The 19,798-nt window shown below is 48.3% G+C and overlaps 1 protein-coding gene across 5 annotated transcripts in view; it reads right to left on the bottom strand.

The window, feature by feature from the left end:
* The window catches only part of LOC117164903 (uncharacterized), a 61,439-nt gene that overhangs the window by 26,053 nt on the left and 15,588 nt on the right, over window positions 1-19,798 (bottom strand). Inside the window, exons 1-3 of one of the 5 annotated variants that reach the window (XM_076620350.1) lie at window positions 12,314-12,800; window positions 11,478-11,554; window positions 4,744-5,080 (exon numbers count right to left, since the gene is read on the bottom strand). In XM_076620350.1, the coding sequence (XP_076476465.1) occupies window positions 4,744-4,980 (237 nt within the window). In that variant the 5' untranslated portion in view covers window positions 4,981-5,080; window positions 11,478-11,554; window positions 12,314-12,800. Of the gene's footprint in view, window positions 1-4,743; window positions 5,081-11,477; window positions 12,254-12,313; window positions 12,801-19,798 lie in introns of those variants that run through there. The other 4 variants (XM_033348338.2, XM_033348341.2, XM_033348337.2 and 1 more) reach the window with 4 other exon arrangements.

Genomic DNA, 19,798 nt, shown 5'->3' on the forward strand with positions numbered 1-19,798 from the left:
AAGAAAATGGTAGCGGTGAACCGATCGAGAGGACCGGAGCAAAGAAAAAAAAGCGAGAACGCGCTCTCGCAGCAACAGTTGCGAGACTTATCAGAATGAGACAGCTGCGGCTGTCGGACGACGTACAGGATGAAACCGCGAAAATCTCAGATTACAGAGAACGATCAGTGGTTCTCCAACCGAAGAATCGTAAAGTGAAACGCGGACTTCTTGCAGAGATTATGGAATCCTGACTATAGTTCGGGGCATAGCCACGAGTTAAGATCAACGATAAAGAGAAATAAGAGGCGTAATGTTCGTGTACGCGTTTAATCGAAGAACAATACTCGACACTGATCGCTCGGTTTCCCGTAAATAACGATCGGAGCACGTATACTTTGTACGCGATACTGAATTATTCTATTTTATGAATCATTATTTCCTACATTCCTGAGCGTTTCTGGTACAATGAAATACGACGAACGAAGCATTGTTTACCACGCTCCTTGAAGGCCGCGGCGGATCCTGACCGCCTTCGATGGCGTAAACATTAGCTCGCTCTATTATCGATGCAAATCCTCGGGAACAATTCCACTTGGTAGCGTGTTTCATATACTACGAACGAGTTAACTCATCGAGTATATTACATTGAACACCGCTAATCGAACCGGCGATCCAATCATTATTCAACCACAACGCGACCGAGCTACGAAATACCGTTCAAGATCTTGGACGATCGGAGGAAAATCGAAAGAATCGTCTATATACGGATGCGTTGTCGTTTGCCTCGATTGTATTATGTAAATATCCGGCTATTTTTGTTCTTGCCAGCCAGACAAGAAGACGCGCGCGTCTTGGATATCGCGCTATCGTGACTGATACCGAGGAGAAAGGAAAGAAGACGGTCTGTAGGCTACGTGGCAGAAGCGAAGAGGCAGAGGCAGCAATGTGCATGGCGTAGGCACGCGTTCCTCGTGCAGTGGCATTACGCATACAAGTTCGAAGACTTTATATGCGCCAACGATCCTCATCTACAGAGTCCCTATCCTTCGAGATCTTTCATTAACAACGCGCTCGCATTCGTACGATCGTGCACGCCAAGATAAATTATGAAAAGTTTCAACGATCGTTCGTTCGTTCGTTGGCTCTCGCCTCCCCCTCCCTCCATCTCCCCGTCAATTTTGATTTCGCTTATCTGACATCCTCGATTAACCCACGATTGCGAGGTCATACGTCGCAAAGAGGAGAAACGCGTCTGTTGGTTGGCTCGCGTTCGTTCCCAATGAAATTAAACGCACGTACTCGACTTCATAGTTTTTTCTAGCGCGCAACCGCGATTTAAATATTCATGGAAACGCGCGCCAGTGATTTATCTACGAGTTGATATTCAAAGAGGTACACGACGAGCTAGACCTTGCGCTCGATGCAAAAATTCGCGTTTTTCGATCGAACGGTATTGGCATACAAAGAAATCATCGGTTCGAGGACACCGCGAACAACGAGGTTCGATGCAGGTGCAGTTTCTACGACGAATTCCACGCGGTTGAATCAGCCCAGGTACTAAAATATCACGCGGTCGCTTTCGACTCGAACGAATCTCGAAACGAACCGGTGATCGCGAAATATTGCAAAATATCGACGTTACGACGACGCGAATCTCGGCAGAGGAATTCGCAACGATTCACACGAGAAACGTGACTGGACAAGGACACCGGATCTACGAATTTCGTGCAGGTAATCGCGAACCTTCCGTGATCGGTTCGATTCTCTCAAAGCGGCAGACGGACCCCGTTTCGTTTCCTCGGCAGCTAATATACAATGCAAACGCGTTCGAAAATGCGCGATTAAATTCACCTTCGGTTTAGGTCTCACCCTGAATTGGCAAGGCTCACGAAAAGATCAGGTGTCGCGTCTTTAACTCGCCCAGGGAATGCGTAAAAAATCGTACGCGGTCTCGTCCCCCGTTCCTCGGGGCAAATTGATTTTCTCGACGCGAAATCTTCCAGCGACCTTTATTGTCGACACGTAGTAGCTTGTCCGCAAAACATCCGATGGAATTCAAGCGGCACGCAGTTTTAATTAGCGGCGACAAACAGATGAGTCGCGTCTCGTATTAATTAATAAACCGAGTTGGTTTTGGACTTCTGGAGAGGGGAAGCGTAGCGCGCGATGATTCACTCAGAAAGCGCTTTTCTCGAGATGGTTTACGCTACATAAGCGCCGTTTAAAACATCGCGTGTTCCCGACCAACAGTGGCCTGTCCGACGAAATAAAACTATCGCAAGGAATTCAGGTTACTCGGCAACGTACACACGTTCGCAAGCATCGCGACCGACCGCGAGAACTCTTTCGACGACCGATAAAAAGTTTGATCGAAAAATAGAAAAAAGAACGGTGGCAGGCCGAAATTGTATTTTTAATTAAAACCCGTTAATCCCACGGAAATGAGAATCAGTTTCTGCGCGTGTAAGTGTTGTTGTAAGCACATGTTGTTAAATTACATGGACAAGGTTACGAAAGTAAGGTCCGATCTTCCTATCAGATTGACTCGCGTAGTCAGACCGCAGATATATCTTAAATTATTCGCGAAACACCGGCCGGCGCGGCGCGTCGTAGATCCTCGTTGACGAAAAATAAAAGATCAGCAAGCACGCTGGCTGAATGTGGTAGACGTCGTTGAGGCAAACGTATCAACGGCAGGTGCTCGATGCGAGCGAATTCTCTCGAGCAGCGTCTCACTGCCGTACGCGCACCTGGCTCAGAGATTTTGCAAGATTGCAGAGAGATGCCTGGACGAGCGGATGCGCGCCTTGTATTTTAATAGCGGTGGGTAGGTTTAGCGAAAAGGTGGGTAGAGGCGCGCAAACCAACGACAGGACGAAAGATTTATTCGTCTAGGACAGTTAGGTATGCACCGGTAAGAACGTTTACGCGGACAGACGCGGTTACAGTTAGTCGCGAGAACGCGTTACCGGTACGCGTGCACCTCTGTGCTCCGGTGCTACCGAGTCAACACCATTCGGCCTAGACGAAACGGTATTTCGATATTTTTTCTACGCGAAAATTTAGCCAACTCTCCGGTGTTTCCGCGAATCTATCTGGAGCGACGACTACGTAATCTCGGTAAGCCGAGCGTTGCGTCGACATCCCGCTATCTCTACGTGCATCCGGCGCGGCATGGCGATCGCAATACACCCGATCGTGAACCTGTTGCGGCCTCGATAACACGCTTATGGCGAATTAGCGCGGTTTCCGTGAGTTTGTGCGTGAAAGCGAGATCGAGAAATCGATACCGACACCGAGCATTACGTTTACCGAGGCTGTATCAAAAGATTTCGAACCGGGATCCTCGTATATACGTTCCACTAACAGTAGGAGAGAACACTTTCGTTCTCGCGTCGAATAAAATCAACGGTCCGATTTACTCCTGTTTCTAGCGTTTATCTAGGCGAACCGTTACACACCTCTGGAAAGATCGCTATCCTGCTTTCGTTAAGTGGCACAATGGGCGTACTCTGCGTGTAAAAACACACTTTTCCAGGAAATTAAATGCACGGCTTTCTCGGACGAGCTTTATACTACTCGGTCTAGAAATGTACAGCGATCAATACACGCGGACAGCACGTCGCGACGTCGAGTTTTGTGGTGGAGATAATAGAATCGCGACGCCAAGAAGCAGGAAAAATTGGAGACGACCGATAAGCCTTTTTAAATCCCTCGTGTCGTCGGTCAGATGGAGAAGGAAATGGGAAAGGACCTGCTATTAAACGGAAATGAAAGCAAGAGGCAGAAGAACGGTCTTTCTCTCTCTTTCTCTCTGCCCCTCTTTCACGCGCGTTACCGTATCTAGTGCATGACAGCTGCCGGGGTTACTCAATCGAGGAAATATCAGGTTTCGTCTAGCTGGGAGCATTTCGCGATATACACTGCGAGACGCTTATGCGATTCGACGAGAGTGACAGTTCAAACTTTCGATACAGTATGTTTACCGTTGACAGTCTCCGCGTTATGCTTTTCAGATTTCCTTGATATGGAGATGGATCGACGCTCGGGAAAAATAACACCGATTCATCGACCTGCCGAATGGAACGTGACGGATCGTTGGTGCAACATCCGACCGTTTTAAAATTTTTTACTAGAACACCCGCTCGTTTCGGAGTAAGACGAACTTTATGAATTTTTGCCTACAACGATGAGTTCTCGAGCGAGTCGAACGCCCGGCGTATCTCCTAGGCCGATCTCGGAATAGCACGAAAACGCTGCGAGCGATGTACACACGTAAGACGCACGTGCGTAACGGGGCGTGTATAGTATACGTGTCGTTCGTCCAACGTTACATAGAACGCCATATCGACGACAACAGACGCAACGCGGTGCTTCCGCTTGTCGAATAAGAAGTCGCGTTATAGTCGGTGAATCAATTGAATTTAATAACCAAGTTGTACATTGTGTTCTAGAAAAAAAATCGAATGAAATGTATATTCGCGATTACGCGCCGTACGGTTTCTTGCTGATTCATTAACGCGTTTCAACGGTCAAAAAGTTTCAACGAGTTCGAGGAAACGTGTTGTAGAAGAACGTTCTACAAGCCAGCACTGTGTGTCATCGAGAACAAATATGTACGTTGGTCGTAAAGAAACGTTTCTCTAAATATACATGTTCGCACTGTTTCTCCACTGTACCCGCACGTCTACGGCGAATAACAATTTTCGATTCTACTCGATAAGTAAAAAATAAAGCATCGATGTTTCCGACGTATCTCACCTTCTCTTTATCCTTATCCTTTTCCGTTGCATCGTCCTTATCCTTGTCTTTATCCTCGGCCACGTCCGTGTGCGGCGCTATTCCATTGGTGGTAGGCTTCGTGTCGGTCTCTTCGATCCTTTCCAGCTTGCCATCGCCAGGTGCAGCGGCATCACCGACACCTCCTTCGGCGGGCAAACCCTCCTTCTTCGGAGTCGTCGTTATGTCCACGGACCTTCTGCTCTGTCTCGCACCCATCTTTCCTCTTTTTGCCTCTCTATCCCCTTCTGGCTCACCTGTCTCTCGTTCGCGCTTTCCGGATGCTGTGATCAGGTGTCGTGCGTCGAATAAAACCAACCTGCAATCAAGCGGCGAAAGTGAGCGAAGCATCAAGCGCGATAATTCGTGTATGGGTTAGCGATCACTGATTTGAGGGAACACGATGCAGTTTATCGATGCGCGGCCCTTCGCATTTGAATATCACCAAAGTACAACGAAAGTAACGTTCGTATAACATTAGATCAAGTTTATCTCTTTCTCACAGCAGAGTAATTTCTTAATTGGGAGCATGACGACATATTGGTTTCCTGGAATCGAGAGATAAGCGAGCGCGACTCACCGGTATCGTATCGAAATGCGGATAATGTCATACTCGATATATCGTTGTGATTTTCGTACAAGCAGACTTGTCGATTCGCGTTGCAGGTGCAACTCGAATCCTCGCGTCCAAGACCGACTTCGATAGCGCAACCTTCGTGCAAAGCTTTTTCGTTGCCATACACGGCTCGTGAAAGAAACCACAAGGCATACCAGCGATAATGAATAATATATGAACCCGTTGCACGAAAGACAAAGAGGAAAAAGAGAAAGAGCGTACAACAACGCGATACGCTTCGCGAGAGAAAGAAATTCCTCGCGAATGAAACGTCGAAGGTAATTGCGTTAAAGAATTCAACGAAATCTCTTCATCCGTTTGTTAGTTTCTGATATGATAATTTTTGAGTTGTGGTATCGAAAGGAAATCGCTTCGTCGGATAGAAAGGACAAAAAGCGCGAAGCAAGAGGCTCTCCGAACGAGTAGATCTCTCTAATTATCCTGCTAGAAAATAGGCTGCGAGCCGTTAAAAAGACAGGAACGTTGGTTAACGGTTCCGAGGTCGATTCGAAGCTTCTCTCACGGTAAAAGAGGAAGCGATCCGTTGTGTTCGAGCAAGGAGCGCGAAAAACTAGCACGCCGAGGCGAAGTCGAACACGAGACCAGGCGCATTCGTGTGTAAGACGCGTTTAAAGAGCACGTGGCGTGGCTACGCACCGCTGCCCGCCTCGCAGCTACGATGCGTAACGCATCTGCGGCCACGACTACCCGACCACCGGTTTATCCATTGTACCCAGACAGACCAAGATGAAAAATGATCGAGATCTCGACAAACGGATAAATTCGAGGTTCGTTTCGAATCTTTAGCATCGAAACATATGCTGATGATTTTTCGTTAAAAACGTAATGCAACGCAACGTTTCTAACGGTAACTCCGTGACTATCGACAAACACTTCATGGTAAGCAACGCCACCGAGCGATTTCAAATCCGGGAAGGTAAAACGATCGATCGCGCGTCGCTAATGATAAACGATAATTCAAGTTTTACTAAAGCAAAGGTAACACGGCTCGAACTGCGCGCGTATCGTTGTCATTCAATAATAGCATTTGTCTGTGGTAGCCTATTCGCGGTACATTGCACTTTCCAGTTGCGTTCCACGGACCGACCACGCTTGCGCTAATGCGTTAGAAGCTAGTCGTCTTTCATGTACCGGGTGATGGTCCGATATCGACGAGGCTACTCAAAACAGAGACGGAAAAAATTCCTGGAAGAAAGGCAGGATATCGACAGTGTTTTTCAATTTGAATTATCTATCGTCTATACCTATCAATAGCTTCGAGTTTATGTAGCGAAGAAGTTTTTACCATCGCCGTTATCTTCACGTAACGAAATAATGATTCACAAGAGAGATCCCTGTAAACTGTCGAAACACTCTCACACTCATCGATACCGAATTTTCCGAACAAATTGGAGTACGCAGCGTACAAAGCACAGGTTCGCTGGATCGAAGAAAATACTATTAAAAGTTCCGCTTCATCCGTGGAATTCATATTAATAATTCCATGAATCCATGGAATTACGACAAGCGGTTATCGAGGCGAACGTTACTTGGTCTTTTTCAAAGGAAATTCGGTCCCACGAATAAAAGAATTTTCGACGACTTTCCTCGCCGCTCCGAGAATTCCTGTTACGAAATATCAACAAGCAAGGAAACCGTTCCGAGAAAAAGGAAGCGCTTAATTAGTCTCGATCATACATTAGACAGCAGGAAGAAACTCGACAAATATTTATGTTGTTTCATCTCTACCGAGTGTAGCGAGCATATGCAACTACGGGGCACCCACGATGGTATGTCGGTAAAAAATAGATTTAGTGTGGCTAAAGTACATCGAAAGTGGAGCGTTGGAGAGGTCAAAACACGTGTCGAACTATCGTATGCTCGTGGGAAGCATGGAATCATCCCACAGGAAAAATAGCCTTTCCTCTCATAACTCACTCTCGTACCTACTACGATTTATCTCTCGCTGACGTTCCTATATTTAGTATATCGCCGGTTGCAAACTGCATCGTCAGATAACACCTAGTACCCGTTCTCCGTTTCATTCGATGACAGCCAAAAAATCACCCTACGTATCTGTCTTTTCTTGGCATATTATTCCACGGCACAGCTGTAACGATCCCTAACCGCTTCGCATCGGAACACAAAATATCTCACCGTACAGTGTCGTTTATGTGACGCCTTGGACAAGATATCTCGCATATATTTTCATTAGAACGCGAAATGTCTCGTCCAACGACTAGCATAAAATTCAATTCGTAAGACACTGCGTTTGTGAATGTGAAATGGATTAGAAATGTTAAACGAAGGAAATGTTCTGTTTCTGTAAACAAGTGATCTTATTTTTCTGTAGTATGAGATAATTCAAAGCAAGGTATTGTATATAATGTTACATTACGATGACCGATAAACGACATTCAGCCGTAAACATTAAAACGCGAGATATTTCGTTCAAAGCATCGCATGAACGATATTGCGTCGCTAGATATTTCGCCCAGTCTTATGTAAACAACACAACATGACGAGATATCTCATCCAACGCGTATCATGAACGACATCGCGTTGCGAGATATTTCGTCCAGCGAAACGAAAAGAATACTGAAGGTGTACCAGTCACGATGCGTAAAACGTAGTAGAGCCAAGCAGATAGTAGGAACGCGAAAGGAAGTCGGCCGCCATCGAAACCACTTATTTCATCGATTCACGCTTCAAATACCGGTTCAACGACTCACTACGGTAAGTATTGTTTTTCTGGAAACAAGGCAAAACAGCCAAGGGAATCGTGTCATATCTCTGAATCATGAAACGATCCGACACTTAATAAAACGCGATATCCTATCTATCACACGCCATTTGTAATGTATTTTTATTTGCAAAATACCAAGTTCCATGTAAACGTACTTTTCTGTTGCGTCACCCGTAGATTTCGACCGAGAGCGGGGAAGAGAGAGAGAAAGAGAATATCGATTTCGATGTCAACCTCCGAATTAATTATCGATTCATTGCGAGCGAATAGTAAAAAATAAAACACGTACTGAGATTTCTTTCTGCAGATCCGCTCAATAGATTAATAGGCACATTCAGAGGTCACTGCCGTCGAACTATTAAGGCCTGAACGACGATGTCACGCCAAGACCGCGTTGGTCAACGTATGGGAAACTAAATTCCAACGGTATATATACACTTTGGAACGATGCTAATGAGACAATGTCTACGACGTTTATGCTATTTCAACGATATTACTGTCGCCGTAGTGTCCTCGCTTTCGATCGCTGTTACAAAACAAGCGCACGTTCCAAACTGTATCTACACGATTCGACGAAACGCTGGGAACGCCGAATTCTCGAGAAACGATAACGATAACATTTTCAGCGTATTTACATAGTGACTCAGAAAATTGTTCCACGAGCGTCCGGTTAATCGCTGATCAAACGCACTTTCACATTTCACGGGTCGTTAAGATATCCGCGTTAGAACATGAAACACGTTTGTAAACGCGATCGTACAACGATCCCGCGATCGTCCCGATTAACGCAACGTGCTGTATTAAATCAAGGACACTGCATCGAAGGCTCGCGCGCGAGTTTTACAAACTTGTCGAACGTGGTACTCGACCAACACACGATCACATCCGTTGAGTCATTAACGGCAAAAAAAACGCATATCAGTCCAACGAAAAAAAGAAAGAAAAAAGAAAAAAAAGAGAAAAAGGGAAATTCCTTTTCCCTTGTCGCACGAGAGTACGTGCGTGCGAGAGCACGATGCAGGCTTGATTCCCACGGAGTAACGGGCCGGGGGCAACGCCGCATAAACAGCGTACACCCAATCAATCGTCCATTATTTTCACAAGGCGAACACGCCTAATACTCGTGACGCGGGGATGTTAGGTGAATAATTTGTCGTCGAAAAAAGCACATCTGCTCGGGCCACTGTTCTCGAAATTGAGAATTACGAGTGTGCCGAGAGAATGAAGCGACGTCGTCGTCCCGTATTCAGGCGCGTGTCCCGCATGCGTGAACGGATCTGGCGCGGCGCACGTGCGTGCGTACGGGAACTGCAGCCGATGAAAATCGCCGTGATCGTCGTAAAGGGCAAACAGGAAAGCTCAGCCTATGTACGCGCGGGATGGAGGCAAAGGTGGGGCAGGCCAGGACACGGGGTACACCCGGCTGGAGTGGGCTTAAAAATACACACATATCCGGAGTAGTACGTGGATCTATTTTTGATCGGGGCGCACGCCGCGTGTGCACCCTTCGCTCGTGTAAACACCAAGCGGCCCTGGCCCGACAAGGGTGAAAGTCCCTGGAAGCTGAATCCAAAAATCTCGTGTAAACACCGAGAGATAGGGAACGCAAGGATAAGAATGCCGAGAGGATAACGCGAGTAAACTTTCCTGACGTATGAAAAAACTGACGCGGTACAGTCGAAAAAGAAAGATAGGACGCTTTCGGTTCGAAGCACGCTACAGTTTCGGTACCGCTTCGACCCATCGATCAACATTTTCGGCAGGAACAATGGAAACAGATGGAGAAAAAATATCAGAGACGAAAAGGAAGAGAAGAGGAGAGTTTTCGGTCGAAAACCGGTCGAGTTGTAAAGAGCGTTTCAAAAGCACTCCGACGTGGCGTTGCGCGTCTGCCTAAGCAGTCGGAACAGCTCTTTTCTTCGTTCTTGTAAACGAGAGAAAGGCAGATGTAGAGGCAAGTTAACGACCCGTTATCGCATGGATGGCGTGGACTCGCCACTGCTGAAACTGGTTGTCGTCGATCATAGCGATGCAAGCAGAGAAAAAGGCAGCGCAGGGGACACGGAGGGACAATAATACGTGGCAAATCGCAAAACATCCACAAAGCCGAGCATTGGCCGATATACGCCAATCGCCTAAATCTAAATCTAATGAATTACCTATGGGACGAATATGACGAGATCATGGAACCCGAAGGGAAACAACGGACCACGGAGTATGGAGGAGCGACTGGTCTGCTAGTCGGATCAGCATTTTCTCGGCCTTTCTCCACCGGCTGCCATTCCCCGAGCAACAACAATCGCTTCCGTGGAAGCCTTGACTGCGTTTTAAATGCATGGCAGGTAGAGGCCTGCTATGCAAAATCAGCACAAAGCAGAAAGAGAGAGAGAGAGAGAGAGACAGAGAGAGAGAGAGAGAAGGGGAGAAATACTGTAGGTAGACAGACACGTCGCCTCTGTTTAAGGCACCCGGCTTGCCAAGAACGTATCTCCTTTCTATCCTTCTCCTTCTCCTTTACCATGGTAACAGCAAACGCTAAATCTGCGAGAGCGGACGAAGCATTCTGTCCGTGTCGATTCTCTCAAGGGACACGAGGCCTGCCTTTTGAAAAAATTCCAATTTCTATGGGTCCTGCCCAGGGACTGACAAAAGTCCCCCACCGACCGAACAAACGTAGAAGCGGGACAGAAAACGGAATACCACGAGGCCAGGTCGATCGCGAGATTCCAATGGATCGTGCCCAGAGGGAAAGGTCACTGGTAGTCTCGAAATCGTGCGTATGGTCGATCGTTCGGGGGTTAATACCGGCCAAGTGGTGGGAGAAGGAATCAAGATGGCGTAACCGGCCGCTGCTCCCAACGATTCTTCAATCATGCAAATACGAATGTGCGGCTTTTCCGACCGATCGCTAAACGCCGATCGATGCGACGCAGGAGAAACATCGCGATGCATGCGTCGAGAACTGGAAGCGAAACCGTTGGAGCGACTGAAATTGAAAGCCGGCTCCGCACGGCGCTCGCTATATCGATTGATGCTGCCCATTTTCAAAATGGCGCGGGGGTACACACACTCGAAATCCCGCTCGACGCGCGATCTTATATTTCTCGTTTCTTGACAGACACTAAGCGAAAGAAACATGACGACCGATGCGACGGCCGACCGATCGGAGCATATGGAGTCGACGAACGGAAAAGGCAGAAAGAACGGTGGGCATGTTAAATAGAAGACCGGTGCGGCGGCACGTATTGCGTACACGCGGAGAGACAAAATGTTTAGTGTATGGGGCGCGCACGGCCCGGCATATAACCAACGAAGGCGAGGAAACGACGAGCACTCGGGGTGGTTGGTACTCACCTCCGGTAGTCGAGGGCGACGTAAGTGGCGCGACGAGGCGAAACTTTTCTCGTGAAGGAGCGTCCCTCGCCAGTACTCTGCACAAGAAACACACTGGATATATTATTCCGAGAGGTAGAGGCGAGGTGGCGGCGGCAGTGACGGTGGCGGGCGTGTAGCACGATGCGTGGCGTCTAGACAGACACGAGAGTACGAGAGGTGAAGAGAAGTAGCCGAGCACGATGGCAGAGACACACGAGGAAATGCTTGCTCGGTAGAAGCAAAGGGAAACGGAACACCGAAGTCGCCTACGGTCAGGCACAAACAGCAAGCAGAAGCTTTTAGCAGGAGCGCGTTCGCGAACTCATCCACTTGGCTCGGTAACGCGCGACCGACTGCCGAGAAGCGGAGGGGAAGCGGCGTCCGTCTGTCGGTCCGTCTGTCCGTCCGACCGTCTTTCTGTCACCAACGTATTGCTCGCTCGTTCGCTCTCGCTCGCTAGTAGCTCGCTCTTTCCTTCTTTTTCTCTCTCCCTCAAACGTGTGCGTACGTGTGCGTGTACGTGTGTATGCGCGCGCGCGCGCCTTCACTCTTTCTTTCTTCCTTCCCCCTTTTCCTTTATCCTGTCCTTTCCTTTTCCTTCTCTTTCGTGCTCTTCTGCTTCGAAAATCTCTCCCGACGTTTTCTCGTAGCTCGTGCGCGTGCAACACTTCAACTTCTAAACCACAAGCCGGTATTATGCACGTATCATCGGACCAACAACGATACAACACCGGTTTCACCTTTCCAACGATTCGAACGGCGAAGAAGTCGTCGATGAACACGATAGACAGGCTTAATCGCGATGCGAAACTCACCCCAGGTACGATAGAAGCGTGACGAGGACGACCAATCTGCAGGCACAGGGCACAGGACGATAATCGCGAACCCCCGGACTACGTGGAGCCGCAGCTAACGATCGATCGTTTCACGTTTCCTCTCTCTGCTCCGATCTCTCGTCGACGATTCGTCTCGGTACCGCCGTTCCTTTGTTCCCGCCGAACGGAGTTTCGGCTGCGTTCGCGTACCTCCTCTCTCTCTTTGTCCCGAGGAAGTCGTGCGTGGGGAGGGCTCGACCAACGCGCACAAACTGGTAAAAATCGCCCAACGAACACCGCGTGTAACGATCTCTTTCTTCTTCGATTCTTCGTCGCGAGTACTTTTGATCCGCGCGAACGCGCGTGCTCAGCTCGTTATGTTCGCGTTTGCTACTCGAGTCCGCGTTAGCGTATACGTTCACTCTCGAACAACCGAGCGCCGCTTCGTTTTACTGCGCTCCGCACTGCTCGACGGTTAGAGAAAGAATGAGCTCCGGGATAGACGGGAGGCAGGAACGTATCGGCTGAGCCCGGCACCCCGGGACTCGGTTCGGATGGTGGCAGCCCTGCCTCGAGCTCGCTAAGAACATCGGGGTATGGGGGGTTCGACTCCAGGGCGGGGTCCTGTTACGGAGGGCTCCCTATCTCCAACCACGGCCAACGTTTCGCTCCACAATAGAATTTACACATTTTCAGGGTCAACTTTTTCCCCCGTAGCCAAAGTACTCCCCCGAAAATTCACCGATTCTCGATCGCTCGCTAATCGACGTCATTCAATCGCGATATATGAACTTTTTTCGACGGAGCTTTTCTAACGACCAGATACGCGGACTGAGGTGTTTGGATATGGGCAGTGGTACTCGGTGAACGACCTACCGTAACGCGTTTCGACCGAATTTAACAAGTGGGAGGAAATCGATTCGCGAAAGTCAAGCGACAACCGAAGAATCGCGAATTCGTACGATTAAACGAATGGCACGTCGCTCACAGTATACTATACCACGCGATCCTTCTTATCGTCTTCCTTTTTTTTCTTTTTTCCCCCAAAGCAATTAGAGTCGTAAGTCGTAAGATTATCCGTAGAGGTGCCGCTGTCTCATAATCTCCAGCGATTGTAGCGCATTCTACCTGGAAATCGTTGGTTGTTTATAGACAACTACGGTGGTCGTTCGAGCGAAACAAAATACGCGTATACCTGCTGCCGTTGCTCTCGCCTACAACTACGACTACGACTACGAAGCCGCCTTTCGCCTGTCGTCGCAGTGACTAATGCGAAAAGCGGCACCAGAGGAACGCTCTCGACACCGACATCGACCACTCTCGACCCGAGCCCAACAAGTTAGATAACAATTCGCCGCGTCCGGAATTTAGGAATTCCGACTAGACACCGGCAGACCAAACGTTCAACTCTCTCTCTCTGGTCCTTCAGAGACTTCGATGCGTCGCGACCCGTCGCTTTTCCACAACGAGCACGTAAAATCCCTGCCCCCCGCGGTTCCTCGACGCAGCTATGTCGTCGCATCGATTTCCGAACGACGCGACCACCCATACCGTCTGGCGAACTTTGAAATCACGCGGATATTTATCGATTTCCCCGTACGCCGCGACGTGCCAGCTACGCGAAACCGACCACGGTCCGAAGAAAAGCTAATCCCTGCGCGGTATGCGTAAGCCCCGATCCGTCTCAATTCGCGACAATCTATGCCTCCGTGTTTCGTTCAGCGGATATCGGTTATCGATGACCAGTCCTCCGGGCTCTAGGTATCGAATTCTTCAGTGTGCATACTACTGTATACGCTCATTGACTCGATGCAACCGAGCATTCCGTGTCGAGGACACTTTTGTACACGTCAAACAATAACCGGATAAACGCTTTCTTTTCCACAAAGGAGAACCTAATTGTCCATTTCGATCCTTTCGACCTCGAGCTGCCGATAAATACGGGGCCGAAATAGTCGAGCAACGATCCACGACAGAGATGGTGGCAAAACGCGCGATAAGGAACGAGAAAAGATATACGTAATTTGTCGAACGGTTCTAGAACCGACCGCGAGGTTACTCACTCGAAACGAGGAAACCGTAACGCTACGAATTGCTCGTAACGATGCCGGTCCGATCGGAGCGTTGCTGCTGTTGCCGCGAGTTAATAGGCAGAAGCGATCACGCTATAGACAAGGTAATATCGCGCGGAAGGTATTCGCGTTGAAACCACTCCGAATGACATAACGGGTAGCGCGGAGATATTCGGCTATACATATATTCTCAGACCGGAATATAATGGCTTTCCTCGAATTAATGGAAATCGATTTTAGGAGCGCGCACGGTTGCCCGAATGCAGCTTCCTATTAGAGCGCAATCTGACGTGCGCGGGGCACGCCAACAAATAATTAAAATCTATCTTCCGGTATCGGCCGATCCTACGCTTTTCGTTAATCGAACAACCCAGTGGTACCGACGATGTCATCGCCGAATAATAAATTCGATTAACGACACGACCCGAATAATCCCACTTGTTCGAATACTCTACTTAGCGTTTATTATCTCCTCGATCGGATGAATTACCTTTCTTTTTCTCTTCTCAACATTGGCCCGTTCGTCTCATCGAACGAATAAAGAACGCAACGATCTGTCACGACATCACCGCCGCTGTTAATTGGCATTGCTTCCAAGCCGAAGAGAGACCTCGCTACGAAACACATTAACCCAATTAGAGACGCGACAATGACGAATCACAGTTTCCAGAATGATATCCTTATCGACGAACAATGTGCCCGTGGTCGGTTGAACGTCGTCACGAGATTTCTTTGATCTCCGGGCCTGTTCCCAAGGCGATCGTTTTCTCCATGAATGGTCACCGTGCTTAAACGGCTAGTACGCCCGTTAAGTAAAGAGCAGCGAATCTTTCATCGTCAGTTCCTTTTCATTTCTTCGCTCCTTTTAACTCCGGCGAGCTATTACCGCAACGTTTGCGCTCTGAAAATCGTTGAACGCGAAGGCGCGCTCCTAACTGATTCTCCGTGGCGATGTTAACAACGTCGCTCGACACGCGTTAATTCGCCGCGACGAGAAACTCTTGGCCGGCACGGCGGATGCGTCTCTGCGAGCTCTCGGGTCTTCGAGAATGCGCGGAAAAATAAAATAACGACACCCGGCATCGAGAGTATGCAAAAAGAGGCGGAGAGAGTGGCTATCGACGGATGCTAGCCATTCTTTCGTGGCGGCAGGAAATGAAAACCGGCTCTCTCTAAGGAGACTCGACAACGGTACACCGGCGAGCATATGGCGAACGGAGAAGCGATTTCCATGATACGCGACGATAATGCCGCGTGTCTACGTGTACGCGAGATTGCGCGTACGCTCTATCGATTATAGTGCTTACGAAGAATTGCGCTGCTTCGGAGAACACGGTCGTTTCCTTCGCGGCAACGTATACCGAAAGTACGAACTTCGAACCAACGATATTCTTCACTTATTAACGACCTCTTTGTGTGGGAGCTTTCTCCTACACGATCTCCTAAACGGAAGCAGCCAAGAAGAAAGGAAAAAAGGAAGAGTAGGCCGCGGCGCATTTCCGACCGAAATGCACGAGGAACGTTAGCCTTTGTGTCTTGACTGGGACCGCTATTATACCTCTTAAATTAATAAAGTAGCAGCTAATGGTCGTGGAGTAAACGTTCTCGTAATTCGTTCCTCCCTGAACATAGAGAACATAGTTCATTTCTAAAACTTTTACGAAAAAGATAAATCTTTTAGACACGGGGAAAAAAATTGGAAAAAGAAAGCACTTGATTAACATGGGGGCTGCAAATCGTGCGTAGATATTCCAAGAATATTTCGGTGAAAGCAGCGCGCGACGAAACGTCCGAAATGTATAGTGAACGTTCGACGAGCGAAGGAATACGCTGCCTTCCAGCGGAAAAAGGCGACTCCGGGAGCTGCGTACGAATATAGCGTGTAATAGACAGTGTTGATTCTCCTATACGGCACGTTCATTGCCGGAAACGGAAGCTCCACCTTAGTCGCTGACTACGACAACGTTTGTGTGAACGTACTACTCGAAGAATGTCGCGTACTGACGTACATACATACTTGAAAATCCGATCGTCTATCGAGCTTTGACGTACATATATATACTTACGTCGAGTCACGAACTGTTTCGATCTCACTTCGATTAATCGCGACAATCTGACAATTCCGAGGATAAGATTACTCGGATAGAAGATTTAGTTTAGCTGTTAATCGAAGCATTACGCGATCGTGTCGATGCGTTCAACCTTCCGACGAACGAGTTCAACGAAGCTCGAAATGAAACAATTAAAACGCGTCGACGGTGGCTCGAGTGAATCGAGTGTAAAAGGTATGTAGTCGGTTGCGTAGACACGTGCTATTCGAGGCGCCAATTAATGAAGATGTACGACGTGTATCTATGACACGATGCCAAATGGCACAGGTACATACTTCGGACACGTCCAAGCTTTCTTGGCCAATGAATGAACGCCCACGCATTTCGATGCCGCGCGAGGTCAACGACCAGATGAAATATCACGCGAATTGTAATTCGACGAAAATGCAATTGAGCACAAGGCCGCGTTGCCTGTCGCTGATTCGATGCCAGCAAGCTCTATCGCGCATCCGTTCTTCGTCGTCACTGTTAGATTTAGAAAGCTTTTCGCCGCGGATTCGCTTGACACTGGCCGATTGGCTCGACACGCGTTGGTTCGTCAGCGTCAACGTAGGTGGCCGATCCAAGAGTGCATCTCCTGCTTTCTTTTATCCGCGATTCTTCACGGACGAAATTACTTTTTGCCAGCCTTTGCGCGACCATTCCCCTCCAAACGATTTCGTGTGCGACGCGATCACGAGAAGTTAAACAAGGTAGGTACACACACTGCACGTTTTCGAAAAACGATAACTGAACAAACCGTTAGAACGCGATACATATCGTTATACACGAGTTTCGATCTAACGTACACACTCTGTCAAGATATCACGTAGATAAAGACAAATCATGTGTGCGTCGTGTAAAGACGTTAGAAATTCACCGAGCATTTTCTGCAAGCTCTCCATTGGCCATTTCAGGCACAAATATTTACTCGCGCCACGGTGAATCGAACACGATGTTATTTATTCGGACTACTTTATCGCGTTACTTAATCGCGTTCAAAGCGACGCACCAACACCGTGTGTGTAAGAAAAATTATCCCCGGCACAAACCTATCGCCGCGTACTGTGTGCTCTCTCCGCCAACGAATTTTTCTTTGCATCGCATAATCGAAGGACGCGCGAACATGCAGGGCCTGACGAGCTGATTCGATCAGAAAGGAAATCAACGACGTAATTACTCATATCCCAATCACGGACGATCCAGAATCGTTCCATTGAATCGGGTCATAAATTACGAATCAGTCCGAGCGGAGGACATTCGTGACTTCAAAGCACCAACGACCGCTAAATATTATATTATTCGACGCCGGTTCCGGCGACCTTAAACACACGGTCCACGCACTCACGAATCATGTAGACATCGAGTGCCGAGCCCGGCTCTGACCTGCCATTTTAATACGGTTAAACCTCCACTTCCGAATAAAAGTTCATCACTCGCACGAATCCCTCGCATCCGTCGGAACTCTGGACGGCTGGCGCCCGAAATTATTTTCAGGATCGTGCGCCTCGGCATGTACACGCGAAAACCTACAACTCCGTATCGAGACGGACGTGGATCGAGCACACGTCGTCGCTGCTCAACGAAAACCGGTGCACGTACACGCGGAATGCGCTCGTACAAATACGCAAGCCAACTCGTGCGCGCACATACCATCCCGGGAAACGCACGTTCGCTTCCCGTCGAAACTTTTGTCCTCTCGAAACCGACCATCGATATCTCCTTCCTCGCACGTGCAAAGTATCGTCGTCACCGTGTGCCGCCAACCTATCTGTCATCCCCAATCGAGAGTTCGACCTTCGACGATGCAGGCTTGATTCGTCGTCGGTGCACTCCCGCGTTCGTCAGCCACGTCGAGCGAAAGTAAATTTTTAAACGTCCTTCTTTGGCGCATTCGCATCACGAACGACGACGCATAGTCGATGAATTTTTCAGCGAATATGCATGACCATTTCGTCTCCTAGAGATCGTCCTCGCATCGGACACCGCAACGTCTCTCGTACGCGATTCCGGGCACGATCACTGTGTTCTAAGTACATTAATCGTTGCAGATTTTACTCTCGAGGAGAAACGAGGGCGATTGTTTGCCGTGCCACAATTGCTCCGTAAATTCTTTACGCGCTCGATCCAACTCTCTCCATCTGAAATGCGAAGCACGTGCGAGTGTACGATGGAATGCACGCAGCGCACGCATAATTAAAGTCCGAAACACCTTTACTTCCTCGATGAATTCGAGCAACAACGGACTTTGTCTGGCTGGCGCAGTAATCACCTATCCACGTGTGTAACACGGCCGAACGTAATTTTCAAGCCACGACTTCGCCTAAAAGGCTAATGATACGTCGTTCATTGTGGCCGACGGGTAGAGCCGTCGTCGTTGTTTCAGCAAGGCGGTAAATCACCAGTCTCGCAGCAATTAAGTTCTAATTAAGCGTCACGAAACGGTCCTCGATGTTGATTTCATTCATAAGGGCACGCACCACGCGAGCACCACGAGACTCGTACACGTGGAACGTGACTACGATCTTATATAGGGTGTACCAGTTACGTGCAAGACTCGAGTCCACTCACGTACTCGCGTCTACGACGATTCAAACGATTTGCGAACGAGAAGGTGGCGAAGCTCGTACCTAGACCCACCCCGATATAAAAGTTTACGTCGAAACCAGGAACCAAGTCGCTACATTCGAGGAAACGTTTCCATCCTACCACGAGCATTTCGCTGATCTAACGAAACTCGACGACAACGACGAGATCCCATAGACAAAGCGAATTACACGTTAGTACCTCGGAAGTTGGTATAGTAGAGGAAGTTAATATACTCGGAAGTACCATTTCTAAAACTGTGGCTTCAAATTTTAACGAGCTTTGTACGTTTTTAAAGAGGAGGAAACGTCGTGTCTCTAATTACAGAGGATAAAGGTGATCAAAAGTCGTGACTCGGCTTTTGAAAACAAGCACGAGCCCGACACAGTCGACGCGTCAATTATATTAAGGGTTGATTCGCGTGGAAGAAAAGCATTTGGAAAAGCCGACATAACTCTCTTATCGCGTGCAATTAATTCCAGGAGCCGACGTCGCGGCGTCGCCTGCGTGCGTAAATTACGCTCTAAGAATTTTAACAATGAAAAAAAGATCCACAAAAAGAGGAGATAATTTTTTTTAGTATCCAAAGATTTTAAGTATCGTCGAATGTTAGGCGTCATTGATTTAAATGGTCTACCAGGTGGTGCGCAAGAGACAGATGTAAAGTCGTCCATTTAAATAACGTCCATTTTAATTTAAAGCGGTGCGCCGTGTTTTTCAGCGTGAAACGCGTACGA

Source organism: Bombus vancouverensis, chromosome 8, assembly GCF_051014615.1.
Source record: "Bombus vancouverensis nearcticus chromosome 8, iyBomVanc1_principal, whole genome shotgun sequence".
NCBI classification, from domain to species: Eukaryota; Metazoa; Arthropoda; class Insecta; order Hymenoptera; family Apidae; genus Bombus; species Bombus vancouverensis.